This window comes from Lontra canadensis, unplaced genomic scaffold (assembly GCF_010015895.1).
Source record: "Lontra canadensis isolate GAN:19392208 unplaced genomic scaffold, GSC_riverotter_1.0 scaffold67, whole genome shotgun sequence".
Lineage (NCBI taxonomy): Eukaryota > Metazoa > Chordata > Mammalia > Carnivora > Mustelidae > Lontra > Lontra canadensis.
Genome location: NW_022631061.1, coordinates 7356440 through 7380351, shown reverse-complemented (window position 1 = coordinate 7380351; position 23912 = coordinate 7356440). Strand labels below are relative to the sequence as shown.

Sequence of the window (23912 nt, the reverse complement as noted above, 5' to 3'; positions counted from 1 at the left end):
TGTATCTTTTTAAAAATTTTATGTTATTTTGCATTTTATGTTTTTATTTATTTAATCTATTATTTCTATTATTTGTATCTTATGCTATGTCTTGGCACTGTTGTAAGTGCTTTATATGGATTTTCTTAGTCATCACAAAAATTTCACGAGGTAGGTATTCTCATTCTTCCCACTCTCTAGACATGAACACTGAGGCAGAGAGAACGTTAAGTAATTTGCTAATGACTACACTGGAAATAGTTGGTAAAGCCCCAAATCAAAACCGATTGCTTTAAATCCAGGGTCTCTGCTCTTATAGTCTCTCTTTTGCCTTCTGAAGCAGCGAGCCTGTCATTCTGTATGACTTCATTCTGTTTTGATTTTCTGCATAGCAACTATAATATATAATAACATAATATATATTCAATATATTCATATTCAATATTCATATAATCAATAGTCAATATATTCCTATCCATGAAATATATATTATATATATATATATAATATATATTAGGCTCCTGTGTCACACTATACTGGAAATCTCATGACAGTAGAGATCATTGTCTGTTTTGCTCACTGGTTCCCACCACTCACTAGCTAGCAATGGTGTCTAGTACAAAAGACATGCTCAGTACAAATGTTTGAGATACAAAAAAAACAGAAGAATCAATTACTGCTGTGTGTTTATCATCTCCTGAGTTTCAGGCATGAAACAGTAATAAAAACAATACTGAAGGCCACGGTTTTCAAGCTGTGTTAGATTAAGCAGAGGTCCTTCAGGCGAGCGGTTAGTTGAAGGTAAGAGGGAGACAGGGCAGGGAGGCAGTTTTGGGGTGATCTCTTCTTCTACCAGGAAGAGCTATTTTATGTGCATCAGAATTAAATAGATATTAAATTTGGACTTCTTGCTAGCTTGGGCAAGATTTTTTTTTTTTTAAATAAAGATTTATTTATTTATTTTAGAGAAAGAGAGATTCCAAGGCACTGCAAATCAAATGTGGCCACAGGGTAAAAGGTGTGGCTATAAACCCCTTTATAAGGGCTCAGCAAAATTTAAGGTGGTGGTTTGTAGAACCACTCAGCCACACAAAGGGATTCTGAGAATCCTAAGGGCATCATGAACAGCATCTTAACTCAGTCAGAAACGGAGGGGATCCTATCTCAAAAGGATTTTTTGGTGCACGTTTTTTTTTCTCATAAATAACTATAATTTGATACATAGAAAGTCCACAGAATTTTAAAGGAGGTTAAAAGATGCCTTGGCCCCAACTTTCGATGATCAGGAAGCATTTGGAGAAAGCCACTCAGCTGCAGACAAGGGCTATTTTTTATGGAGAGGAAAGCTGATCCAGAGGGCAAAGCCAAGGTCTCAGAGGACCTGACCCCAGAGTCCAGGAAACTGGCAACACGTGCCTGGCTATAATTACCAAGAACCAGACGCTGCTCTGGACCTTCCACATCCCCTCCTTTGGAGTGGAGTCTGTTGAGGTTTACCTGGCTTACCACCCTATGCCGAGTGTACACGGGACAGCTAGCTTGCCTTTCTAGGTTCCAGGTGTCCCAATTAGAAATTTCTGCATCGTATCTGTGTCTGGACCTGATACAGACCATGAGATACTAGATTTTGACCATGACTCAGTAATGTGGCTATCACGTTGAGCATATTTTGCATCTAAGAGGAATGTGAATTGTGACCAGAGAAAGGGTTTTAGGAGACTATTTCCAAAGAGGGCCACCGACACCCCTCTAACCTCCATGTCCTATTGAAATGTGACTTTGCTGCTCAGCTCACCGGGAGGCAGAGTTCATTGCTCCCCTTCCTTAATTTGGGCTGGCCCTGTGACTTGTTTTGACCAACAGAATGCTGTTTCTCTCAAGTTTAGGCATTTAGCAGCTTTGCAGGTTTTTTGTTTTGTTTTGTTTTGTTTTAATCCTCTTGTTAGCAAGCCACTGTGAAGAGAAGTGTGATTTTCTTAGAAAGACTATTCAGAGAGAGGGCCAGCCAGGCTCCGGCAGTTCCAGCCATCCTTGCTGAGGCAACAGATAAGTGAGGTCACCTTGAATCCTCCAGACCCTAACAGGCCCCCCCTCCAGTTGTCCCCAGGTGGATCAGAGACGAGCTGTACCTGATGAACCTTACTCTGATTGCAGAACCCTAGGGAAAGAAACGGCTGTATTTTTTAAGCCACTAGGGTTTGAGGTGGTTTGTTACACAGCAAAAAATGACTAAAGGAACACTTGATTGATCAGTGATTCCGAGCTAGTCCAAGGGGCTGGATGTGATGATAGGGTCATGCAGAAGAATTAAAGCAGCATTCCAAGCAATGAAAAGGCACTACATAACTAAACAGACCTTGGTGCTAGTTCTGGCTTCCTTCTTACCTACCGTGTGAACTTAGGCAGGCCACTTAATATCTGTGGATCTCCTTTACAAAACAAGAGTAACGATAGCTATCTCACAGGGCTGTTCTGAAGACTACCAAATAAATGACCAAAAAGCATGTTTAAAAACTACTGAGAACCACTCCGAAAGCATGCATGCTCCTCTTGTAACTGGGAAGCATGCTCTTTCCGAAGGCACTTCAGAGACCAACTTGTCTACTTCATGTAAGAGATCTCCTGCTTACTCTCTTCCCACTGATAGATTTCTGTTAATTAGCTTCCCTTTAAGCAAACAGTCCAAGTAGTTTAAGGTTTCCTAAATGAAAAACAGTGTGGAAAGACACCAAATACTATCAAAGAAATGGCAAGATGAATATTATAACAGGCATTTTGTGTCCGTAAATGTGATTTCTGGTTTATTTTAACAGCTATACTAAAACCCCACGGTACAGTTAATAGTGTTATATGCGTTCTGTCAATAATAAGAAAATATCCTCAAACACAATTTCTAATTTACAAGCTTATGACAAGTTCAAGCTGCTGAGAAATTGGACTTGAAAGTATGTCTTAGAGTGATAGAAGACCACTATTAACACTATCATAATTGTATACCTATTGCATCAAATCTGACATTTCAGTTTAATATATTTTGCTGAGAGAGCATACCATTTTATGGCTTCCTAGTGAAATCAAATCCAACCCAGACGTTTTCACTTTTCTAATATAATTCACTGCAAGGTTTTAAAGCTGCCATCTCTTTTCTTCCTTTTTTTCAAAAGATTGATGCCCTGGCATTCGTTAATTCCACAAGAGCTCATAATGGGTCAATGAGTCAGTGGCGAGCACCTCCATTAACTGTATTAATTTACACTATGTCACCTTAATGACATTTTGTCACAGCTACCTTTCCTGACATCTACATAGCTATTCAAAAGGAATATAACAACTTTTGAAGGCATTAAGGAATCGTAGTGTGAGAACTCCAGTGAGTTGAATGTCATTGTTACCAAGACTACACTAGAGGAGAGAAATAAAAAAAAAAATAAAAATAAAGTAAAAAACTAACAAGTCTGACTTAACTCAGGGGACCTCGCTCCCGAAAGGTCACTTCACCAACACTCCATCTCTGCCCAGCTTGTATGCATTACCACAGGAAGAGACTGATGTTAATAAAGACAGACAGAATGAAACCAACCACTCCATTCTAGTTCTTTCTTATATGATTATCTAAGCTAGGAGATATTGCAGACATACTTTTCTTCATAAATGGAAACTCATTTCCTTAAAATTATATCCAATGCTTTATTTAACAGCTTAGAGATAAGAAATCAAAAGCTTAGGTTTTAACACACGGTTAGCAAAACTATTATTACTCTTGGTAACATATTCTTCCCTGCTAAATCAAGTATTATTTCAGATGGAAAAAAATATGTGTTTTAATCAATATATTTAAATGTGAATTTAGAAAGTCTCATTTTACTATCAGTATTACCAAAAGACCTCTTTAACATTTCCTTAAGGAGAACCCTCAAATTCTGATGCCATACATGGAAAGACAGACACATTTGGACATACAGACACACAGACACACACAAAATAGAGGAAAGAAGACTGAGAAACCATACTTGTAATGCAGTTTGATGCAATTTCAAAGATCTTTTTCAAATCAATAAGAAAAAGATATTTGACCCAACTGAAAAATGGGAAAAGATATGACTAAGTTTAGGGGTCAATTATTGAAACACGAAACATGAAAAATGCTCAACTTCACTCACAATTAATGACATGCAAGCCCAAACAAAGACAACTCCATTTTCACTCACCAGATTAGCAAAAATTCCACTATTTATTATAATAATGATGAGGGGGGCGTGGGGAAGGAAGCATCTTCACACATGCTCTAGGGAGTGAATTATCATCTTTGGGAATAATGGTTTGGCAATATCTTTCCAAATTAAAAATGTATATAGCCATTTAGCCATTAATAGAAATTATCCTTTACACGTATACGCAAAGTTCATCAAGATCACGTGCAAGGGTGTTCACTGCAGCCTTGTGTTGAACAGGAACAATCGCAGAGAAAGACAAACTACCCATAAGTAGAAGATTGTCTACATAAATTATCGTGTATGCGTGCAGTGTGCAGCCTTGAAAAAGAATGGGTCTACATGGAAAGATATTCATGATATGTTATCATAAAATATGAAAGAGAACTGAAAATGGGGGGAAAAATCCCTGCAATGTCAAGCTGGGGAAATGAGCTTCTTATGAACTAATTAAGTTCGGGGGTGGGGGAATAAGTCTTGTTTGTATTCAGCACAGCTGCTTGAGGATAAAAAATAAAAAACCTCCCCATTTAGCGACAGCCACATTGGTCTTTGTCCTTGATGATGTGACCCCCAGGAACCAAAGGAACACGACTGGTAACAACATGCAAGCGTTTCTTGAAAGTACCAGAACAGGAAAACTCTGGGAGAAATCCTAGCATTTGTAGAGGGATAAGCCTGATAGGAACATTGATCATCGGAGACTGACCTGTACCTTGGTGAGATATTTTTGGTGATGAGAAGCATCAATAAAGTTCTCAGTATAGAAAGTAAAGTGTAACATTGTATCTACTCACGTAAATTAGAATGATTAACTCTGATCTGTGTGTGGGTTTGTGTGAGTTTGTGAGGGTAGGTCTTTGAATTAAGCTGAAAAGCCCATTTTCTTTTTTGTGATGATGTCTGATAAGAGTGAGCAGGCATTTTCACTTGATATAATTTGGTACAATGTGGATACTGCTCTGAATTAAGATATGAATAACCTTAAATATGACAGGAAGCCTTAAAATATAGATAACAATATTTAATTCAAACACAAAATATTTATTGAGTGCTTTTTATGAACATTAGGCTAATTCTAGAAGCTTCTGGACTCCTCATTTTCTACGTAAATTCTGAGTGTGTTACAAAAGAAGAAACGGATTCTCTCCCTGATTTCATTGGGAAGGAGTCCGTTTAAATGACGGTTCGCGGATGCTTTAGAGTTTAATTCCTCAGCGAAGTTATAAGGCTGCTGGGAGAAAACTGTATGCCTTCAGAGTTTAGTATAGTAAGGATGTATGTTAAATTATCTTATTGTCAAATATGAATATGTTATATGCACAAATTAATATTCATTTATGCAAACTTTGATAGTAATCGGACAAAATACATGGAGAAGCTACATGGATCAATTTTGTTTGTTTTCTGCTTTCAAAAAGAACTGAACAAAGTTGTATTCAATCAGTTTTCTTACACTTCAGTAACACTGTGATTGCCTTTAAAAATGTTTGCAATAGATAAACACAAATATGAAAATGATAATTTTGACTTCAATTCACTGCCTTTTGTTGGATTAAGACCCTAAATGGAGTAACTCCATAATGTTTTTATATTTAACAATATGAATGGCAATGATAGGGAAAAAACTACCTTGAAGAAAGAGGCTTTAGGAACACATATACGTGGTGCAATAACCTGATCAGATCTAAGTATCAGAGAATAAATGAGAAAAATGAGAGAACAAATGTATGTTAATGTTTTGAATAGAAACTTTTTTAAGAAACAAAAGCCCATATAAACGAATTAACAAATATTAGTATTTAACAATAGTTAAATAGTACCAACTGTAAAATTACTCTGCTCTCTGGCTGTTCCTGGGTATTGTGTGTGTGTTGGTTTAATCTAATGTGTATTGTTGCATGGTATCCCCAGGCACAGTCAAGTAAAAGCTAAGGCCGTACAGAAAAGCCTACATTTTAAATGGGTCTTGTCATTAATGCTTTATTAATTGCCCCAGGCTACGTAAACCCAAAGCTGGGCAAGCTATAACAATATGACACATTAAGGTCAAATCCAATTCCTGCTGTGTTTTATGGAATGGGCCAAATATTGAGTTAACAGCAGGAAAGGCAATTTATGGCCTTTTCTTTCCATCTCCAGATTATTCAATCTAAATTAGATAGGAATTCTTTGAAATTACGAAAACACCTTAACTGAATAATATAAATGAATTCTGAATCATTTTCTGTGATGCTCAAAATTATTTCCTGTAGTTTCCTTTTAGGTTAGATGTACCACATGCTTTTAAAATACAATGGAACAAAACTGTCTTATACATTCAATTAAATTTTTAAAAATCAAGATTTCTGCATATTTTGAAATTAAATTACTATCAATGAATAAAAGAACCCACCTTTACATCAGAAGTATCTCTCTGACTAGTTCTCCAAGATCTTGCAACTGACGAGAAGGTTCGATCTGGGTGGTCAAACTTTCCATCATTTGCATTGAGGAAGAAGGTTGTGAAAGGTTCCTAAGAGAAAAGAGGAAGAAGAATCAGGAATTTGACCCTCCTGAAGGCAGCTGCCTTGTTCCACTGTAAAATATGATGGTCTTGGAAACCCCCGTGAAGTAGAAACAGTGCAGGGTCCTGGAAAGACGCCTATGTTGAGGAGGAGTCAGGGGGTGGCTGACTGGGCCTGACTGGGCTACTGAGGGCCATTTTGCTTCTTGGGCTTTCATCTTCTGATCCATAAGATGATGGCGTTCTAGTGCTCTAATGATTTAATGATGAATGATTTTGAATTATTATCAGTTTGTAAGTCAGATGTTCTTTCTCATAACTAAGGCCATACGTAATGTATTAATACCGCTGAAGAATATCACTCTGGCACTGATTACTGCACTGTGGAATTGGGTAGGGAATGGCCATCTTCTATTACCTATGAAAATCTATTAAAAGTACATGTACCATATCATGGTCTGATGATCTTTTTAAAATGCAAAGTTCTGTTGAAAATCTTTCAATAGCTCTTCAGAGCTCTTCAGAGAAATTCTAAATCACTCAACTTGTCTTAAAAGATCCTGAATGATCTGGAAACTTACCTGTCACCTTCCCTTCTCCACATTCACAGGTTATGACACACTGCTCTCACTTTCTGTCCTTTGTAGGGGATGTTCCCTCTGCCTGGTACCAATTTATCCCTTCCCTCACCATCCTTACTTGGCTAAGTTCTTTCTATCCTTTATGTCTCAGCCAGAACTATCCTTTATGCCCCAGCCAAGATGTCACTTTTCTCCTGAAAGATTTTCCTTTATTTGCCAAGTTCTCCAGTATGTTCAAATACAACCGATATTTTCTAAATATGTCACTAAAACACTTGTCACACTGTTTTGTAAGTGATTTGTAACTTGTCTATCTCTCCCCACCCCCCACAGAAACCTGTCATGCTCACTGTTTTATCTCCAACATTTAGAACAATACCTGGTACACAGAAGTTGCTCCATGTATAATTTGGTGAAGAAATGAATGAAATAAAGTGAAGTGCAAATAAGACTAGGTAACTCTAGTCCTTTTGGTACTCTGTCACTGTCACCTCATAGAAACACAGTATCTGCCACCCAGTGCATGCCCATAGCAGGAAACCTAAGAATGACTATCACATGGTTCTAATGCACTTAGTTTTAATGCTTTCTGTATACTTTTTATGTTGGGAGAGAGGCATTATTTCTGATGCCATTAAGTTCACTTCTGAATAACATTTATTCTTACCAAGGATCTCTTATTAACTACAAGTATAACACAGATAAATATCTATATTCTTTTCCATGGTTTCATTCTTTCTTAAGTCTAGGATGAATGACATGTCATCCCCTAGGTTCAATAACGCTAAGACGTCTACATGATGTTTTCCTGAACAGTTACATTTCTTCAGTATATAATCCCTATTATTCTTTTATACCTATAAAACATTAATGGGCCCCTTCAAACTTTTCTTGTTGTCATTGGCTGTAAGGGCCAGCTGCCGGCCAAGAGGCACAACCATTCATCTTCCTCAGTCTCTTCCTGAAATTTAGTGTGGCTGGACATCATCAGTGTTATAAGTTTGTAACAGATCACCAATTTTTTACGTTCACTATCAGATGACAGTAAGGTGTGATTAAAGAGATAGGATGAAGAATGATATAAAAATATATTGAGAAGGTCTGTATTACTGATTCTCCTGAAAATCAGATCTGCATCCAGGAAGCCCATATTGCTGTCTAAGATTTTAAGTGATATAAAAGACAAATAGATGTCACTGAAATTAAGTTAGGAAGAAAAATCTTATGAGATGTCCTTCACTAATCAATTTGCTTTGCAGATTTTTTAGCTAACTAATAAACATTAGGTAATTAATGCGGCATATCCTGGCACAAAGTTCAAGCGGGGGTAAAAACCATGCTAGAAGTAGCAAATGGCAAACTGAATGAAATAGGACAGATGTAAGTTGGAATCTTGGTGGAACAAACCATTAACTTCTTTTAGGCAAGTTATTTAACCTTAAGTTTCATGTTAAGTAACTGCTTCAGGTCCCTCATCTATGTTAATTGGGAAGGACAACACCTGGGGGATAATTATGGGCATTATAGACAATTAAATAATATTGAGAAAGCTTGAAGTGTCTCACCTGACACAGTTATAAAAATGACTATAGGTTTATGTACTGTGTCAAGTCTCCACTGCTGGGCTGGGCTTCACGCCAGACTGACAACCTGGCCCCATGCGTGCTGCCTTAGGTCCTATCCATGTCTGTATCCTTAGCACCAAGTACCCGGCTTGGCTCATAGTCAGTTAATAAAGGTTTCTCGAATGCACCTCAACATACAATTAATGTTGGGAGATTAGGTATGCCTGGGTAAGAGTAAGATAGTTTTTGTCAGTTCTTAACTACTTGTTCGACCAAAACGTATAACTTCAGAATCCACTTCTTCATTGCTTTAGGATGCCGATGTTGGGTGTGGTTTTTTTTTTTTTCTTTCTCTCCACAGGTGTAGCCAGAGATTAATTTAGAAGGATGGCACTTGTCTCTACAATTTTTAACCTATTATACAGATGTTAGTGAAGACCCATTTATACATGCAAAGCCTTACTTTTTTTTTTTTTTATCATCAGCCAGTAAAAACTGATCTATCTCTATCCTGACCTAAATTATAAAATCCTTCCTGGTTTTCAACCTTAACAGAGGCATGCCAAAAATAGCACAGGTGCGCATAGTACAAAGAAATCTGAAATTAAATAATTATTTTTCCTTCTGGTCATTAAGTTTATGAAACCGGTGGCACCCAAAGGTGGAGAAGATGGAAGAATTCCACATTTCACAGTTTTAAGTAGCTTTTAAAAAGATCTGATTAACAACGGTTTTAGGGTCACCTACTACATTACTGACATATATTCTCATTATTCCTGAAGGCCTCCAGCTTCGACAGTGGTAGAATACAAATGGAAATTGATAACCTATTTGTTTCTAAGTGAGTATTGATCTTTCAAGCTCTGATTACCGTAGAGATTACCTTTTTCCATGTGTCTCCTTATTACCTTCAAGGCACAGTGGAAGGCTTTTCTTTTTTCATTTGACTCACGCCTCACTAACAGAGACGATTAAGTGCTATATTACGCTTAAGAAACTTCTGTATTTTTTTACTTAACATATGCTGATTGAACTATTTTCTGTGTGTACATTAGCATATTAGATAATTTATCATTCTACCAGAAAAGCTTTTGGTTTGCAAGATGTACAAATGAAAAAATATTAAGCAGAAATTTCAGAAATTAAAATGTGGGCATTTGTTGGATTTTACGAGTTTCCTGTTAGGTCCTGTCATATGAATGGCTGGTGGACCTCCTTCTTCTAATTACATCTATCCTAAGGTCACTTTGTATCTTCCAACCCTGTCTTAGTACTAGAAAACCCAGCCAACCAGACCTGCACTGGGTAGTTGTATCTGTCCTACTGCATTCTACCAGACCCTTATCCCCTGTGAGGACACTAACAACTTTTCTTGCCTTTCAATGATTACAGACCCATGAACTCTATCTTGGGCAATCTAACCTTCTTCCCTGCCCCTCTTCTCTTCACTCAATTCCTCTATTCTTCTGTCTTCTATATTTGCTGAGCATTCTCATAAGAATCTTTTAAGTCCCTCTCTGCTATGCTTTTCTTCTTTGCCTTCCTTTATTTGGGGGGAATAGGCAGGGCTTGGAACACAATTCTACCAAAGAAAGGTGTGTATCTTAGAGTGACATGAAGCGTAATAAAGATCAAAGGGAAGGGAACGAAGACGACTGGGCACATTTTCTGTGCTCAGCCCTGTATTATTTCATTTAACTCATCCTTGTGATTACCCTTCAGAGTAGGTATAATTATTTCTGTTTAACATATGAGAAAATTCAGGGTCATATTCTAGGAAATGGAGGAGCTATTATTTGTACTGTCTAACTCCAGAAATTTGTTTTCTTCCATTCCTTTTGAAGGAATCCAGAAGTATCTTTTAGAATCTTCAAAAAGTCTCTTTTAATTGACCTACATACCTATTTTAAACCAGGCTTTTGGTTAAAAATTCCTTATCTGTTGGAGATTCTTCAAAAAGTTAGGAATAGAATTACCATATAACCCAGCTCTTCCATTTCTGGGTATTTATCCAAGGAATACAAGACTACTTTGAAAAGATACATGTACCTCTATGTTCATTGTGGCATTATTTACAATAACCAAGATAGGGAAACAACTTAAGTGTCCATTGATAGATGAATGGATAAAGAAGCTGTGGTGAATTTATACAGAGCACTACTACTCAGCTATAAAAAAGGATGAAATTGTCCCATTTGTAATAGTATGGATGGGCCCTGAGTGTATTACATGCTAAGCAAAATAAATCAGATAGAGAAAGACAATATTGTATGATTTCACTCATGTGGAATCTAACACACACACACACACACACACACACACAAAACAAAACCATAAATGAAAAGGGTAAAACAAAACAAATTCAGATACAAGGTACAGACTAGTGGTTCAGAGGGGAAGGGCTTTGGGCAGTGGTTGAAGTGGGTCAACTGTGTGGCAATGAATGGTAACTAGACTGCGGGTGGTGATCACTTTGTAGCAAACACAGATGTCAAATTATAAAGAAAGATGAAACTTGTATAATACCTGACACTTATATAGTAATTAAAAAATAATAAAAAAACAGAATTCCTCATCTTTCTCTAAGTAAATCTGCATTGTCCGTAAGCATCAGTATTCAAGATAAACATGACAACACTATTGTATTCAGTAGCATTATCTTTGGGCTTTAATTACACTACCTGCAGAAGTGTTTCTACTATTTTTTTCACTACAAATACATATTTTTAAAGATTCAGACTCTTGGGTAGGCTTTCCAAAAAACCCATAATTTATTTTTAAAAGTCTCAAATTTCACAACTGATTTATAAATGAACTTTTGTTGCACAACCTATTTAACTTCCTTAAAGATTATGATTAAATGTTTGACAAATGAGTTTTGAATAGTTTGGTGGAATATAGTATATTTGGAAGGTGAACAGGTCGCTGAGGGATGTAAAGGTCAGAGGGTAAGATTTAATTACATCTGTGTGTATGTTATACGCTATATGTTCAGGGTAAGATTTAAAGTAAAAACATTCCAAGTAAAATGTGCCTTTTATACTAGTTAATATCTGAAGAAACTCCAAACTCCACTCTAATAGTTCATTCATCATTTGCCCAATGGCAGCTACCAAGGAATCAGTCTTTTCAGAATCTTGTAATTCAGATGAGTGATTTCACTGGTAGTTTGTCTAAAATAATATTTTTAAAGAAATGAGTTATATAGTTGATTAACATTTTAAAGCAGTTATTATCATTGTTGGTACTATACATACTGATTAAAACTAATAGTGAGTTTAATGACTTTGGGTGCAAAAGGCTTGAAAGTTAAAAGGGCAAATACTTACTTACTCTGTATTTTATTTTTATGAACAAATTCTAAGTGACACGAATTCTAATGCATTTTCTACTTCATAAACTCCATGGGATGGGAGTGAGGAAATCACAATTCCCTGGGCCATTAGGCTCAACACTTAGTAAGCTATTAGACTGGGATACTTTTATTTATAACAGCAGGACAGAAGATATGTTGGCTAAATGAGTCCCCATAAAAGCAATCCTATAGATCTATTCTGTCTAATACAGTAGCCACTTGCCACTGTGACTATTGAGTACCTGAAGTATGGCTCCTTCGAACCAAATGTGCTATAAATATAAAAATACATTCTGGATTTCAAAGACTTAGAACCAAAAAAGAGTAGAATATATCTTCAAAAATTTTTATATCGGTTATGTGTTAAAAGTATAACATTCTGGGGTGCCTGGGTGGCTCAGTGTGTTAAAGCCTCTGCCTTTGGCTCAGGTCATGATCCCAGCGTCCTGGGATTGTGCCCTGTGTCGGGCTCTCTGCTCAGCAGGGAGCCTGCTTCCCTTCCTCTCTCTCTGCCTGCCTCTCTGCCTACTTGTGATCTCTGTCTTTAAATAAATAAATAAAATCTTTTAAAAAAAAGTATAACATTCTGAATATACTGGGTTAACAAATACATTTATTAATATTAATTCCACCTGTTTTTTTTTACTCTTAAATGTGGCTACTAGAAATTTTAAATTATGTAAGTGGCTTGCATTTTATTTCTATTGTGCAGCACTGTTATAGATAATACTGAAAGGGATTTATAGAATAAATATGAACAAAATTTATGCCATACTCTTATACAGATTCAAATTTGTACTCCATTTCACTGGAATAATAAATCAACTTAAGGAGGAATTGTGATTTATGATTTGAGAAAATATTTAACTTTATCAGGGATACACGAGTCTTAAGTTAAATCAAGCTGTTGCTAGCGAGTATTTTTTTACAGATTTATTTATTTATTTTTGAGAGAGTATACACGCGCATGTGCAAGTGGGGGGGAGGGGCAGGTAGTGCGGGAAAGGGGGAACCCTCAGGCAGACTCCCTGCTGAGTGCAGAGCCTGACACCGGCTCAGCTCCAGGACACTGAGATTATGACCTAAGCTAAAACCAAGATTTAGATGCTCAACCGACTGAGCTACCCAGGTGCCCTAATAGCAAGTATTCTTATGGACTCACATAAGTAAGTAATAAATCTGACTTCAGACTAATTTGATTACACATAAACTATTGAATATCAATTTATATATGTCAAAATGCTATCACATATATACTCTCAATTTATTCTCAAACAATCCAGTTTTTTGATAATGTTCTTTCTGAAATGATTTCGGACATTTTTTTTTTTTTAATCACCAAAATAAGAGGTGTCTCACTCTCCCCATGGCCATGGTTCACTAGGAATGATTGTCCTTGATGGAATCCAAAGACATCCTTGATGTAGAAAGGCCTCCCAGGATGAGCATCTCTGGCTTCAATGCTTTCTAAAAATTTCCTTCTCTAACAGTTTTGGAAGTCCCTTTGAGCGTGAACTCTATGTCATCAAATAGACCAGGCTGATTAGGAAGTATATCTAAAAGGCAGTGTAAGCCTGGGTATGTCTTTCCTTGCCCTGTAGAGTGAATTCTGGGCAGCAAATATAACTTGAACTTTACTGACACTCTTTTTCTCTAGGCTTTTTTTTTTAACCCCCTCTGCTCCTTTTGTTGTTATAACATTTATAACATGCACTGCTAATCAGTCATTTCCCATTGGTGGTGGTAATGACCGAGAATTTGGTTTTATGATCTCACCATTTGGTGATCAGAGAATTCATTAGTCTTTTTGTTTTCTTGTCTGCCTATTTGTGAGCCCAAATCAAATAAGAAGATATTTTATGTCCATTGTAAAGGACACCAGCTCCTTGAGATCTTGAATGGTAATTTTTTGTCTTCTGTGTTCTGTTTTGACCTGTGGCTGATATTACAGGATAGCAGCTATAAGTTCTCAATATACCGGTGTATCTGTAATTCAGAAAAGCTTTTAACTCCTGTGTGAGTGAGAAGTATTTTCCTACATCTGGAGAGTATTTAAAAAATTATTACAACCCATAAACTAAACTACTCTGTTCTGATTGGTTTATAGGGGTAATCAGGCACCTATTTAAATCTTAAATTCCTCAAAAATTAACAGAAATAGAAATTCTTATTCTTTAAAAGTGTTAGAGTTAAAAAATTTTCTTAAGAAACATTAGCTCAGAAACATTTTTATAAAAGAATCCAAGCTGGTGTAATTAAGGTGACTTTCTGGACAAATCAGACTAATAACTTCGGTCTAAAAAAGAGAGTTTTATGTATTTTCTTTTAGTTTATAATTACAGAGTTTATTTTTTAAATAAATTTGGGCTTATTTTCTAATAGGCTAGTTATATATCTAAACTTTTTAAAACTACTTATACTGCTTTAAGATGATAAAAATATAAAATTTCTGTTCAGTTAAACTGAGTCACAACTCTGACAAATCTTTTACTGTAATAACAGTAATTGTTTGTAACATATTACCTATCAGTGATTTAAAAGTTATTTAAAAGATACATTGTATTTGTTTTAAGTCAATTTGTCCCCATAACAGAAAGAATGTTTGAGAAGGACCTCCAAACTAAAGCTGTCAGGTAGAGGAAAAAAAAAATCTTTGGAAAATATAAAATGTGGTCTCACATACACACATTTTCATGTATTCTATTTTACCTATGTGTTTCTGAGGTAAATCAGCCTCATGAAACAGAATGGTCTAAGGTATATTTTGGTAAGGGGAGAAGACATTGTTGATTGTACTGATTTATAGATTCGGTTTAACATTCTATAATACTTCTCAGTTGCTTGTAGAAAAAAAAAATTTAGACCATCTGACTCCAGTAACTGTTCTTAACTAGACTGGTTTGAAGAAAGCAAGACTAAAGACTAAAGGCAAGAAGATTTGTTAAGGGCTTTTGCAATAATCTAGATGCGAAAAATGGGAACCTAAACTAAGGAAATGCCAGAGTTAATAGAGCAAGGAGACAGATTGCAGACATACTTAGCTGCTAAAATCTAGCTGTTGCGATGTCTGACTGGATATAACAGGCTGGTAAAATAGAAAAAATATCTAGATCAGGCAACTGGGTGAGTGATCACACCATTTATTTAGATTGGAAATGCAGGAAGAACCAAAGATGAGTTCATTTTTGGAAATGGTGTACATGGTATTAGGAGGTGTTTAGGTAGAAATATCCAGTAGGTACTTTTGGAAATAAAAATAAAATAAAAATAAAAGCTGGGAGCCCAAGAAAAACGATTGCAATGAAGACAGAAGCTGGATGGCATTAGCTTATAATTAAATGGCATAGCCCAGATAAAGAACACAGAAAAATCCTGGGGCACACAAACATCGAGGAAAAAAAAAAATCTGAGCATGAGACTGAGTAGGGCAGTTAGGATGACAGGAAGTGAACCAAGAGAGGATACTGTCTGAGGAGTCATGAGAAGGAAGAATCTTTTTTTCCAAGATTTTATTTCTTTGTTTGAGAAAGAGAGAGAGAGAACACAAGCAGGGGGAATGGGAGAGGGAGAATCAGGCTCCCAACGGAGCAGGGAGCCTGATGAGGGAGGGACTCCATCCTAGGACCCTGGGATCACGACTTGAGCCAAACGCAAACACTTAATCAACTAAGCCACCCAGGCACCTTGAGAGGGAAGAATTTTAAGAAGGAGAAAGTAAGGAATGGTGCCAAAAGCTTCAGATACATTGTGGTAAGAAATGGGAAGTTCTAGCCCCGTCCCTTGTGACTTCCGCAAAAACAGTTCAGTAAAGGGGTGGGTGTAGAACCTAAATCAGCGCGGCTGAAGATTGAATGGGAGGTGATAAAGCAGAGAGGAGCACAGACAGTGCAGTTTAGTGGAGGCTGTGCTGACACGTGGCTATGAAGGAAGAGAACTGGAAAGTAACTGCAGGTTTGGCCGGGGCGCAAGGAAACGTGTGTGTCTGTGTGTGTGTGTGTATGTATGTGTGCACGTATGTGTGTACATATGAATGTATACTTGTATTTGAAAGATCAGAGAGACTTGAATGTGTTAGGAGAAAGAGAAAGAAGTCTTCAAAACATTTAGAAACTTTTCTTAAGGCATACTGCCCAAGAAGCAAGCTGGAGAGGGCCAGGGAAGAGAGCCAGCTTGCGACCATCGGTGAAAAAAAGAAACAGTGGACATTATGGATGCACTCCAAGAGTCTGGTTTCTTTTATAACTGGTTTAGGCTTAAGTAGCTCACAATAATCTATCTTCCTAACCCAATTTCATAAATGAGAAAACTCATTTAAAAAAAAAAAAAAAGGATTCATGTTTTACTAGAGTTTGAAATCTTGTTTCTACTTCACTGGCCTCTAATCTTTGTTTAAAACAAATAACAGGTATAGTAACTTAATGAAGAGACTCACAATTCGAACAAGCCAGGATAAGGTAGATGTTGCTGTTGAGTAGTGCGTATTATAATGGTAGGGGGGGCTTTGATCATCTTCCCATGTCTCATAACGCTCTGCATAAAACACAGCTCTCTTTGGGTTCAAAGCACCGATTGGCTGTAAGAAGAGAAAAGAAGCATTTCACTTAATACAGTTATATTAAGCATGCTGTAACTCTTTATGCTAAAAGTATTTACTGTTAATTCATTTTAACCATAGAGCATACAAAATTTTGTATTATATTTTATCAAATTTGATTTTAATATTAATTATGGATCATGACACATGCCAAAAATCTCTCAGGAAGAGAAGTCTCTGGATTTTACGAAGTTTCTGGGTTTTACTAAAAGTTTCAGTAAACTGGATTACTAGGATGATCCATTTTAAACTGTCAAGGCAAAACCAAGACTTTTAATGTCATTGTCCTGCCTACTTAGTAATAACCATAATGAACGTTTAGCTTGATCATAGGAAATCCAAGGAGGAGAAGGTGAAGCAGTTGACCATGTGACAACCATATTAGAGAAAACCTTCTTTTACCAGAGGGCTACCCACAGTGCGAAAGATAATAATCACCCACATGGAAACCCTGTTGGAATGCTGGTTCCATTTTGTTATTATACAAATGGCGCATACATCTTCTTTATTAAGTGAAATTACAAACCTAAGGCTGATGAAAATAATCCAGACAATTCCTAAGTTCCTAGAAAGCATTTTGTAAAGCCACTAAAACCTTCCTATCATCCCAATGATGACATTAATCCCTGGAGTAGAGCACACAGTAAAATGCTCAGGATACAATATACATAGATTTTCCCCCCCTCAAAAAAGTGTGTGTTAATTGGATCATTGCCTCAAACTTCTTAGCACACCTAATCATTAAAAGAATTTCTAGCATATAGTCCTCACGATTTCAAGTAAGAAACTGTTTTAGCTTCAATTTCTTGATTTTGGTTTATGGAACATGGAGTCCATTCTCATGATACCTAATAGCTACATTATTTTGCTTTAGAATGCATACTCTTATATATAAATATTTATAGAGAAAACAAGATGAACACTAAGTATAATATAGAACTCCTTTATTCAAAATTTAATATTACTAGTTAACTATGAAGTTCCCCCCAGGGCTTAATTTTAACAAGAGAAGTAGTAGAAAATTAGTGTTTCAATGGGACAAATAATGTTACACAAGAGAGAAAGATTCATTTATAAATTGTTTGTAAGCTTTTTCTTTTGGTCCTATGGGACTAATTCAAATAACACAATGATGTCAACAGTTAAAGATCTATTAGAATTTCCATAATAAACTCTTATTTGCAAGGGCTCTTATCTTTAATACTAAAATTATTTGTAAACTACGCTCATTTTTCTTTAACTTAATTATGACTTAACAAAGGCTAAACAATTTAATTATTTTTAAAAATTTTTGAAAATGTTTGTTTAATTTAATTATTTAAAAATGTTTAAGAACTTTGGTTTAAATATACTTTTTAAATATTCTAAGGCTTACATTTTATTCTACATTAAATTTCACTGTTCATCTCTCAAATCTTTTTGCATAGATATCAAAAGGCAATATAATTTCATTAAATATCACATAGAATATTAATAACACTTAAAACAAATATATAAGTAATTTTTGGTAAAAGGATAGTTACTATAGTAGAAGGAATGTGAACTGTTCCTGAATTGAAATAGTTTTTCATTTAAGATAGCCAATATATCTTATACTTTCTAAATGTGCAGACATCTGTTTTTCTTTCTCAATATTAAAAGACTATTTTTTCAAAGCATTTAAAATGTTTAATACTTTGTTCTCTCTTGAATAGGCTAATGGGTCTTTCACATGCATAAAATGGCTTCCAATAGGTAAGTATTGACCTTATCTGAGATTTTGTTTGTTCACACAAAAATTCTTGAAAAAGGAAAAAGTCCCTTCCTTTAATCTTTTCCAGCTTCTCACCAACTACCGGAAAAAGGATAAAGTAAATATTTACACTTTTTATTTTACTTGAGTTTCATCAAAGTCATTGTTTTGGAGTGTTTGACAGAGAGTAATACTTTGTAGGAAACAGTTGCACAGTATTAAAGTATACACATGCCTCCATTAGTAACTTCTTAAAATGAATTTCCAATTTTGAATTTTTATCTAATACATTTAGAAACTAATTTTGTATATAACAAGATGTAAATGATCTAGTTTGTACTTATTACTTTTCTATTATTTTGCTCTAGTAATCAGGAAGCAATAAATCATCTGAAGGCAAAATGCTTGAAAATGTCTGGGAAACAAAAATATCATCACAGATGATGTATTTTCTTATGGGATCCAAACATACAATATCTATCTATTTATCTGCCCCCTGTCTACCTGTTCATCTATCATCTACCTGCCTATAGTCATCTACTTACTTGTGTATAAACTGATATGGTTGTGTTTGTTATCCTTGTAAAATTTGAGCAAATAATGCAATGTCAAAGCCATTTGGATATAGCAAACAAATAAGGTAGGAAATCCGGTGAAACAGTAAAACTCTGCTTAATAAAATGTAGAAGCTTATTTTGTAATCTTTCAATTTTTACCATAATTACCATAGTAATTATTACCAGTTTTCTCTCAAACAGTAGGCTTTTGGGAACAGCCACCTCTATGCTTTTTAAGTGTTCCCAGATGAAAAGGTTTACCTGAAAGTTTAGAACTTGCTATTAGATGTATTATGATTTTGTTTTTGTTGGTTTGTATGCCATGACTTGACACTAAGAAATAAAATAATGCAGATAACAAGGCAAAAATTAAAAACAAAAATTCCACCTATGTAGCATTTTTATTATAATTCAGTTTCTCAAACTGTTATAAAGCCTACATAGCATTCAAAATAACTATTTTCAATATAAAACTGATGGAAAATCATACATATTAACATTACCACGTCCACATAAAACAACAGAATTTATCGAAGAATCAGTGTTGAGGATATTCTCTACTTTATTACTCAATTTCCCCTGTTTGAATATTAAAGAGAGAAATCTGTCTCCATCTTAAGTACCACAAAAAGCTTTGTTTTCCTGAAAAAAACAAAAAAAATATGTCTTTATTATATGGAACAAAGATCCTGACAGATACTCATGGAGATTTACACTATGAAAGGCTCTGAGAAATATTATAAACAGAATTAGTTAATCTTGTTCACTCCAGTGTTTACCATTTTTATTTTTACTAGATCCTCATCCTTTTTTGTTTTCATAATAATTATTAATAGGCCATAGCACTAGGGCTCCTTGAGAAGTTCTGGTTAGAATCCTTATGGTATGCATTTCTGAGTGTGAACTTTTTCTTTGATTATATTTTCCTATTTTCCTTCCTTTTCTGTTCTCTTAGTCTTGATTGATCAATACCATTCTCTTTCATGAAACCTTACACGTTTTATCAAGTGCATTTTATGGGATAGGTATATAAATTAAAGAGGTGAAAACAACAAAAACAATTTAAATAAAAAATACTAATTGGGTAAATGGTACTTTATGAAGCATTCAAAGAACTTTAGGGAATGTGAAAGTCTGGGCACATAGCTGGATTATTGAATAAATAAATAAATCAAAAATAAATGTGGACTGACTTAAGGTGCAGTCACTGCCATTAAAACAGGTTATAATTTTTAAGACTAAAAAGGTTTTCAAGAGGAATCAGAGGTCCAATTAAAGTAATATTAATAAAACTGAATTCTTGTATTAAAAAAAAACTTGAAAATGCTCATTATGTTCATGGTATTAGGATTCTACTTTTATATATAAAATGTTTGTGAGCTCACTATTGCTAGTGTTCTCTGCTGCAAATGCTAATGGTACTATATACTTAAAACAGATACTGTTTTCACATCCATTTTCTGGATTGATTTTCGTAAGTCTTGAGGCGGGCAAGGCATTCATTCTGAACCTAATTTCATACGGAGGAAACAGGTACGTGGGTCTCTACTCTTTCCACAACACTGCGTTACCATTTCACGGCGAAATAGGAAATTCTGATCTTGATGTCGTTTTTTTCTTCTATAACTGCCTACTTAATTCCTAAACCATCATGGATCTTCAGAAATTGGAATACAACCTACAGGCCTGCAAGTCCAACTCCCTCACAGTATAGATGAGAACAATGAAGAAACGTCCAGTCAAGATTGCACTGCTAGTCAGAGGCTCTACGTTGTGCAGAACCAGATGAAGCTTTGTGCCAGATACAGCTGGAAGCGGGATATAGCTGATTGATCTGTTTGACTTCATCTCAATACTCTCAACACATCTGAGCTTCTAACATACTGAAGTTACCTTGTTATCTTTCATTATAATAACCAAGGGCTTGGGAATCCTGAGAAGAGGCTTCAAGAATTCTCGTCCTTTCATTTTTTTTCAGTCATGAGCTATATATATGTATCATCATTCTTAAAATTCTCGGGACAACATAGAAATCATACCCACACATGCTTCTGTGCTCAAGGAAATTCCCTGCCTCTCTTCTTATCTGACCAGGGAATTTCCATGTATTCTTCTCATAGCAGCTCAAATTTCATCTGCGAAGCCCTACATGACTCTCTCTGGTAATAGGCAAATCTATAAATTCCTTTTACCAGTAGGCTAGCCCTTCAAGGCAATGGCTTTTACTCATTTCTATGTTCGGAGCACTTGATATACTACTTGGCTCTTTTCAGGTATGTAATAAATGCTGAATGAATGAAGATTGAATGATCTGATTATATAACATTAATTAGGTAATCAATTTCTTGGGACGAGGGGCTGAGGGAGAAGGAGAGAGAGAACCTCAAGCAGGCTCCACACCTAGTGTGAAGCCTGAGATCATGACCTGAGCCAAAACACTTAACTGGACACTTAACTGACTGAGCTATGTAGGTGCCCCTGATGATATTTAAATTTCAACATGGAAACTTCAGACAACAATTTTAGGCGAAATCAAAAGACAAATAACAAAGTGAAAAATATTTATAGCACACATGATAAAGGGCTAGTTTCCTTAAAAAGTGAGCTCTTACAAATCAGTAAGAAACTAACGAATAATCTAGTCAATAAATGAGCAAATGAGATGAACAGGCAATTTACAGAAGCAAATCTCCAATATATGTAGCAAAAACAGCACTAGCTCACACAATATAATTATATCCAATATAATGGATAGCTATTCTTTTTCTGTTCACCATACATTACTCCTTCTCCCTTTATGAACCACTCCTTCCCTACTCTTGGTATATCTGGTTCAGGTGGGCTGACTCCATTATCTGATTCCCGCAGTGGGCATTTGATCCAGACTTGGCAATCAGCATATTCTATCCACATGGCCACTAAGATTAGTAGAGAAATGGGCAGATGATTCAAGTTACTCCAATGAAACTCTGCTGAGACTCTCTGGGAAAGAAGCTTTCTCTTTTTCTAGTGGAATTACAAAGGCATCACTACTATAACATAGCGAAATAAGCCTGTCTGAAAATGAAACTAGTAAGGAAAAATACCAGAGATGCAGCATCCTATGACATTGGTGAGTTTCCTGAACAAACCAATCCCTGATTTCTCAGTTATGAGGGCCAATAAAAAATTTCTGTTTTTAAATTATAGCCAGTTTAAGTTGATTTTCTTTCCTTATAGTTAAAAGTCAGAAGTACCTGGCAAGTTTTAAAATGTCAAGTAAAAACGAGTTTTATTCATTAGATTGTCAAAAATTAAGTTTCACAATACTCAGTGTTGGCCAGGAAATAGCAAAACATGATATGTCATAATACTGTTGGTGGGAATATAAATTGGTATACATTTCTCGTGGGGCAAAGTGGTAATATTTTTTTTTTAAGTATGCACTTGCTTTTGATCCAATCATTCCACTTCGAGGAATTTATAATATGGAAAGAATCAGATACAAGGATATTTATATTTCTTGCAACATTGCTTGAAATGGCAAAACAAAATGAAACAGAAACTCCCCACAAAACTAGAAATAGTCTAAATATCCAGTAAGGCACTAGTTAAATAAGTGATGATATACTCATACTACTGCATTATGCATCTAATTGAAAAGGCTGATTTGAAAAAAATTCCCAGGTAAACTCATTCAATAAATATTGAGTGCCTACTATGTGTCAGTAATTACTCTAGGCCTTACAGTAAGATAAATGAGGTTGCTGTTCTCATGATGCTTCTTGTGTGTGTGTGTGTGTGTGTGTGTGTACGCGTGCACATGCGCGCCTTTAGAGGCAAAGACAGATGGAATCTAAATAAACAATCAGGTAAATGAGAAAAATACCAGAGGTAAGTGCTCTATGGGCAAAACAGAATGAGAGAATAGCGACTGGGTGATACGGACAGCATCTCTCAAGGAGAACCTCTAGGCAGAGATGTATATGCAGTTCAGAAACGAGAGAATTCAAGACAGAGGAAAAGCTAGTACAAAGCCTTCTTAGAGGCCTGACTACCAGGCTCAGGGAACAGAAAGAGAGTGTGACTGAAGCACAGTAGATGAGAGGAAGGGATTAGGAGATGACGTGAGAAAATAGGTAAAGGCATATCATATGGTTTTGCAGATCAGGGAAATGAAATATAAATGAAAATTTTATGGTAAGTGAAGGGAAGAGTCACTGAATGCTTTTAAGCAGGAGATAAACAAGATCTGAGTTAAGCTTTAAAAAGGTAACTCCAGGGGTGCCTGGGTGGCTCAGTGGGTTAAAGCCTCTGACTTCCACTTGACTCATGAACCCAGGGTCCTGGGATTGAGCCCTGCATCAGGCTCTCTGCTCAGCAGGGAGCCTGCCTCCTCCTCTTTCTCTCTCTCTGCTTGCTTCTCTGCCTACTTGTGATCTCTGTCAAATAAATAAATAAAATCTTAAAAAAAAAAAAGGTAACTCCAATAGTTTTGTGGAGAATGGGTTACAGGTAATATTAAATCATATTATGAGTACTAGGGTTGAAAAAAGCCATTAGCATCATAGCAATATCAGCATCATAGTTTTGTCAATGACTTTATAAAAACAGTATTATCAGTCACTTTCTAAAAATTCTGAGTACATAAGTAATATATTTTTGCTAACTATTCAGAGAAAAAGTTTGAAGAATATACATAAAATTATAAAATTAGTTGCCTCTGCCTGCCCCTCTCCCTGGCTCACTCTCTCTCTCTCTCCCCCTCGCAAAATAAATAATAAATAAAATCTTAAAAAAAAAAAGAATTTGGTTTATCCTGCATATAGAATGTTAAGGGCTTTTCTCAGTTA

At 35.7% G+C, this 23912-nt stretch overlaps 1 protein-coding gene across 14 annotated transcripts in view; it reads right to left on the bottom strand.

Annotated features, from left to right (window-relative positions):
* Positions 1–23912, bottom strand: part of NBEA (neurobeachin) — a 664613-nt gene that overhangs the window by 64364 nt on the left and 576337 nt on the right. For all 14 annotated transcript variants that reach the window (XM_032880041.1, XM_032880043.1, XM_032880047.1 and 11 more), the window contains 2 exons: positions 16630–16770; positions 6586–6705 (listed from right to left, as the gene is read on the bottom strand). In XM_032880041.1, coding sequence (XP_032735932.1) covers positions 6586–6705; positions 16630–16770 — 261 coding nt within the window. The remainder of the gene's footprint in view (positions 1–6585; positions 6706–16629; positions 16771–23912) is intronic.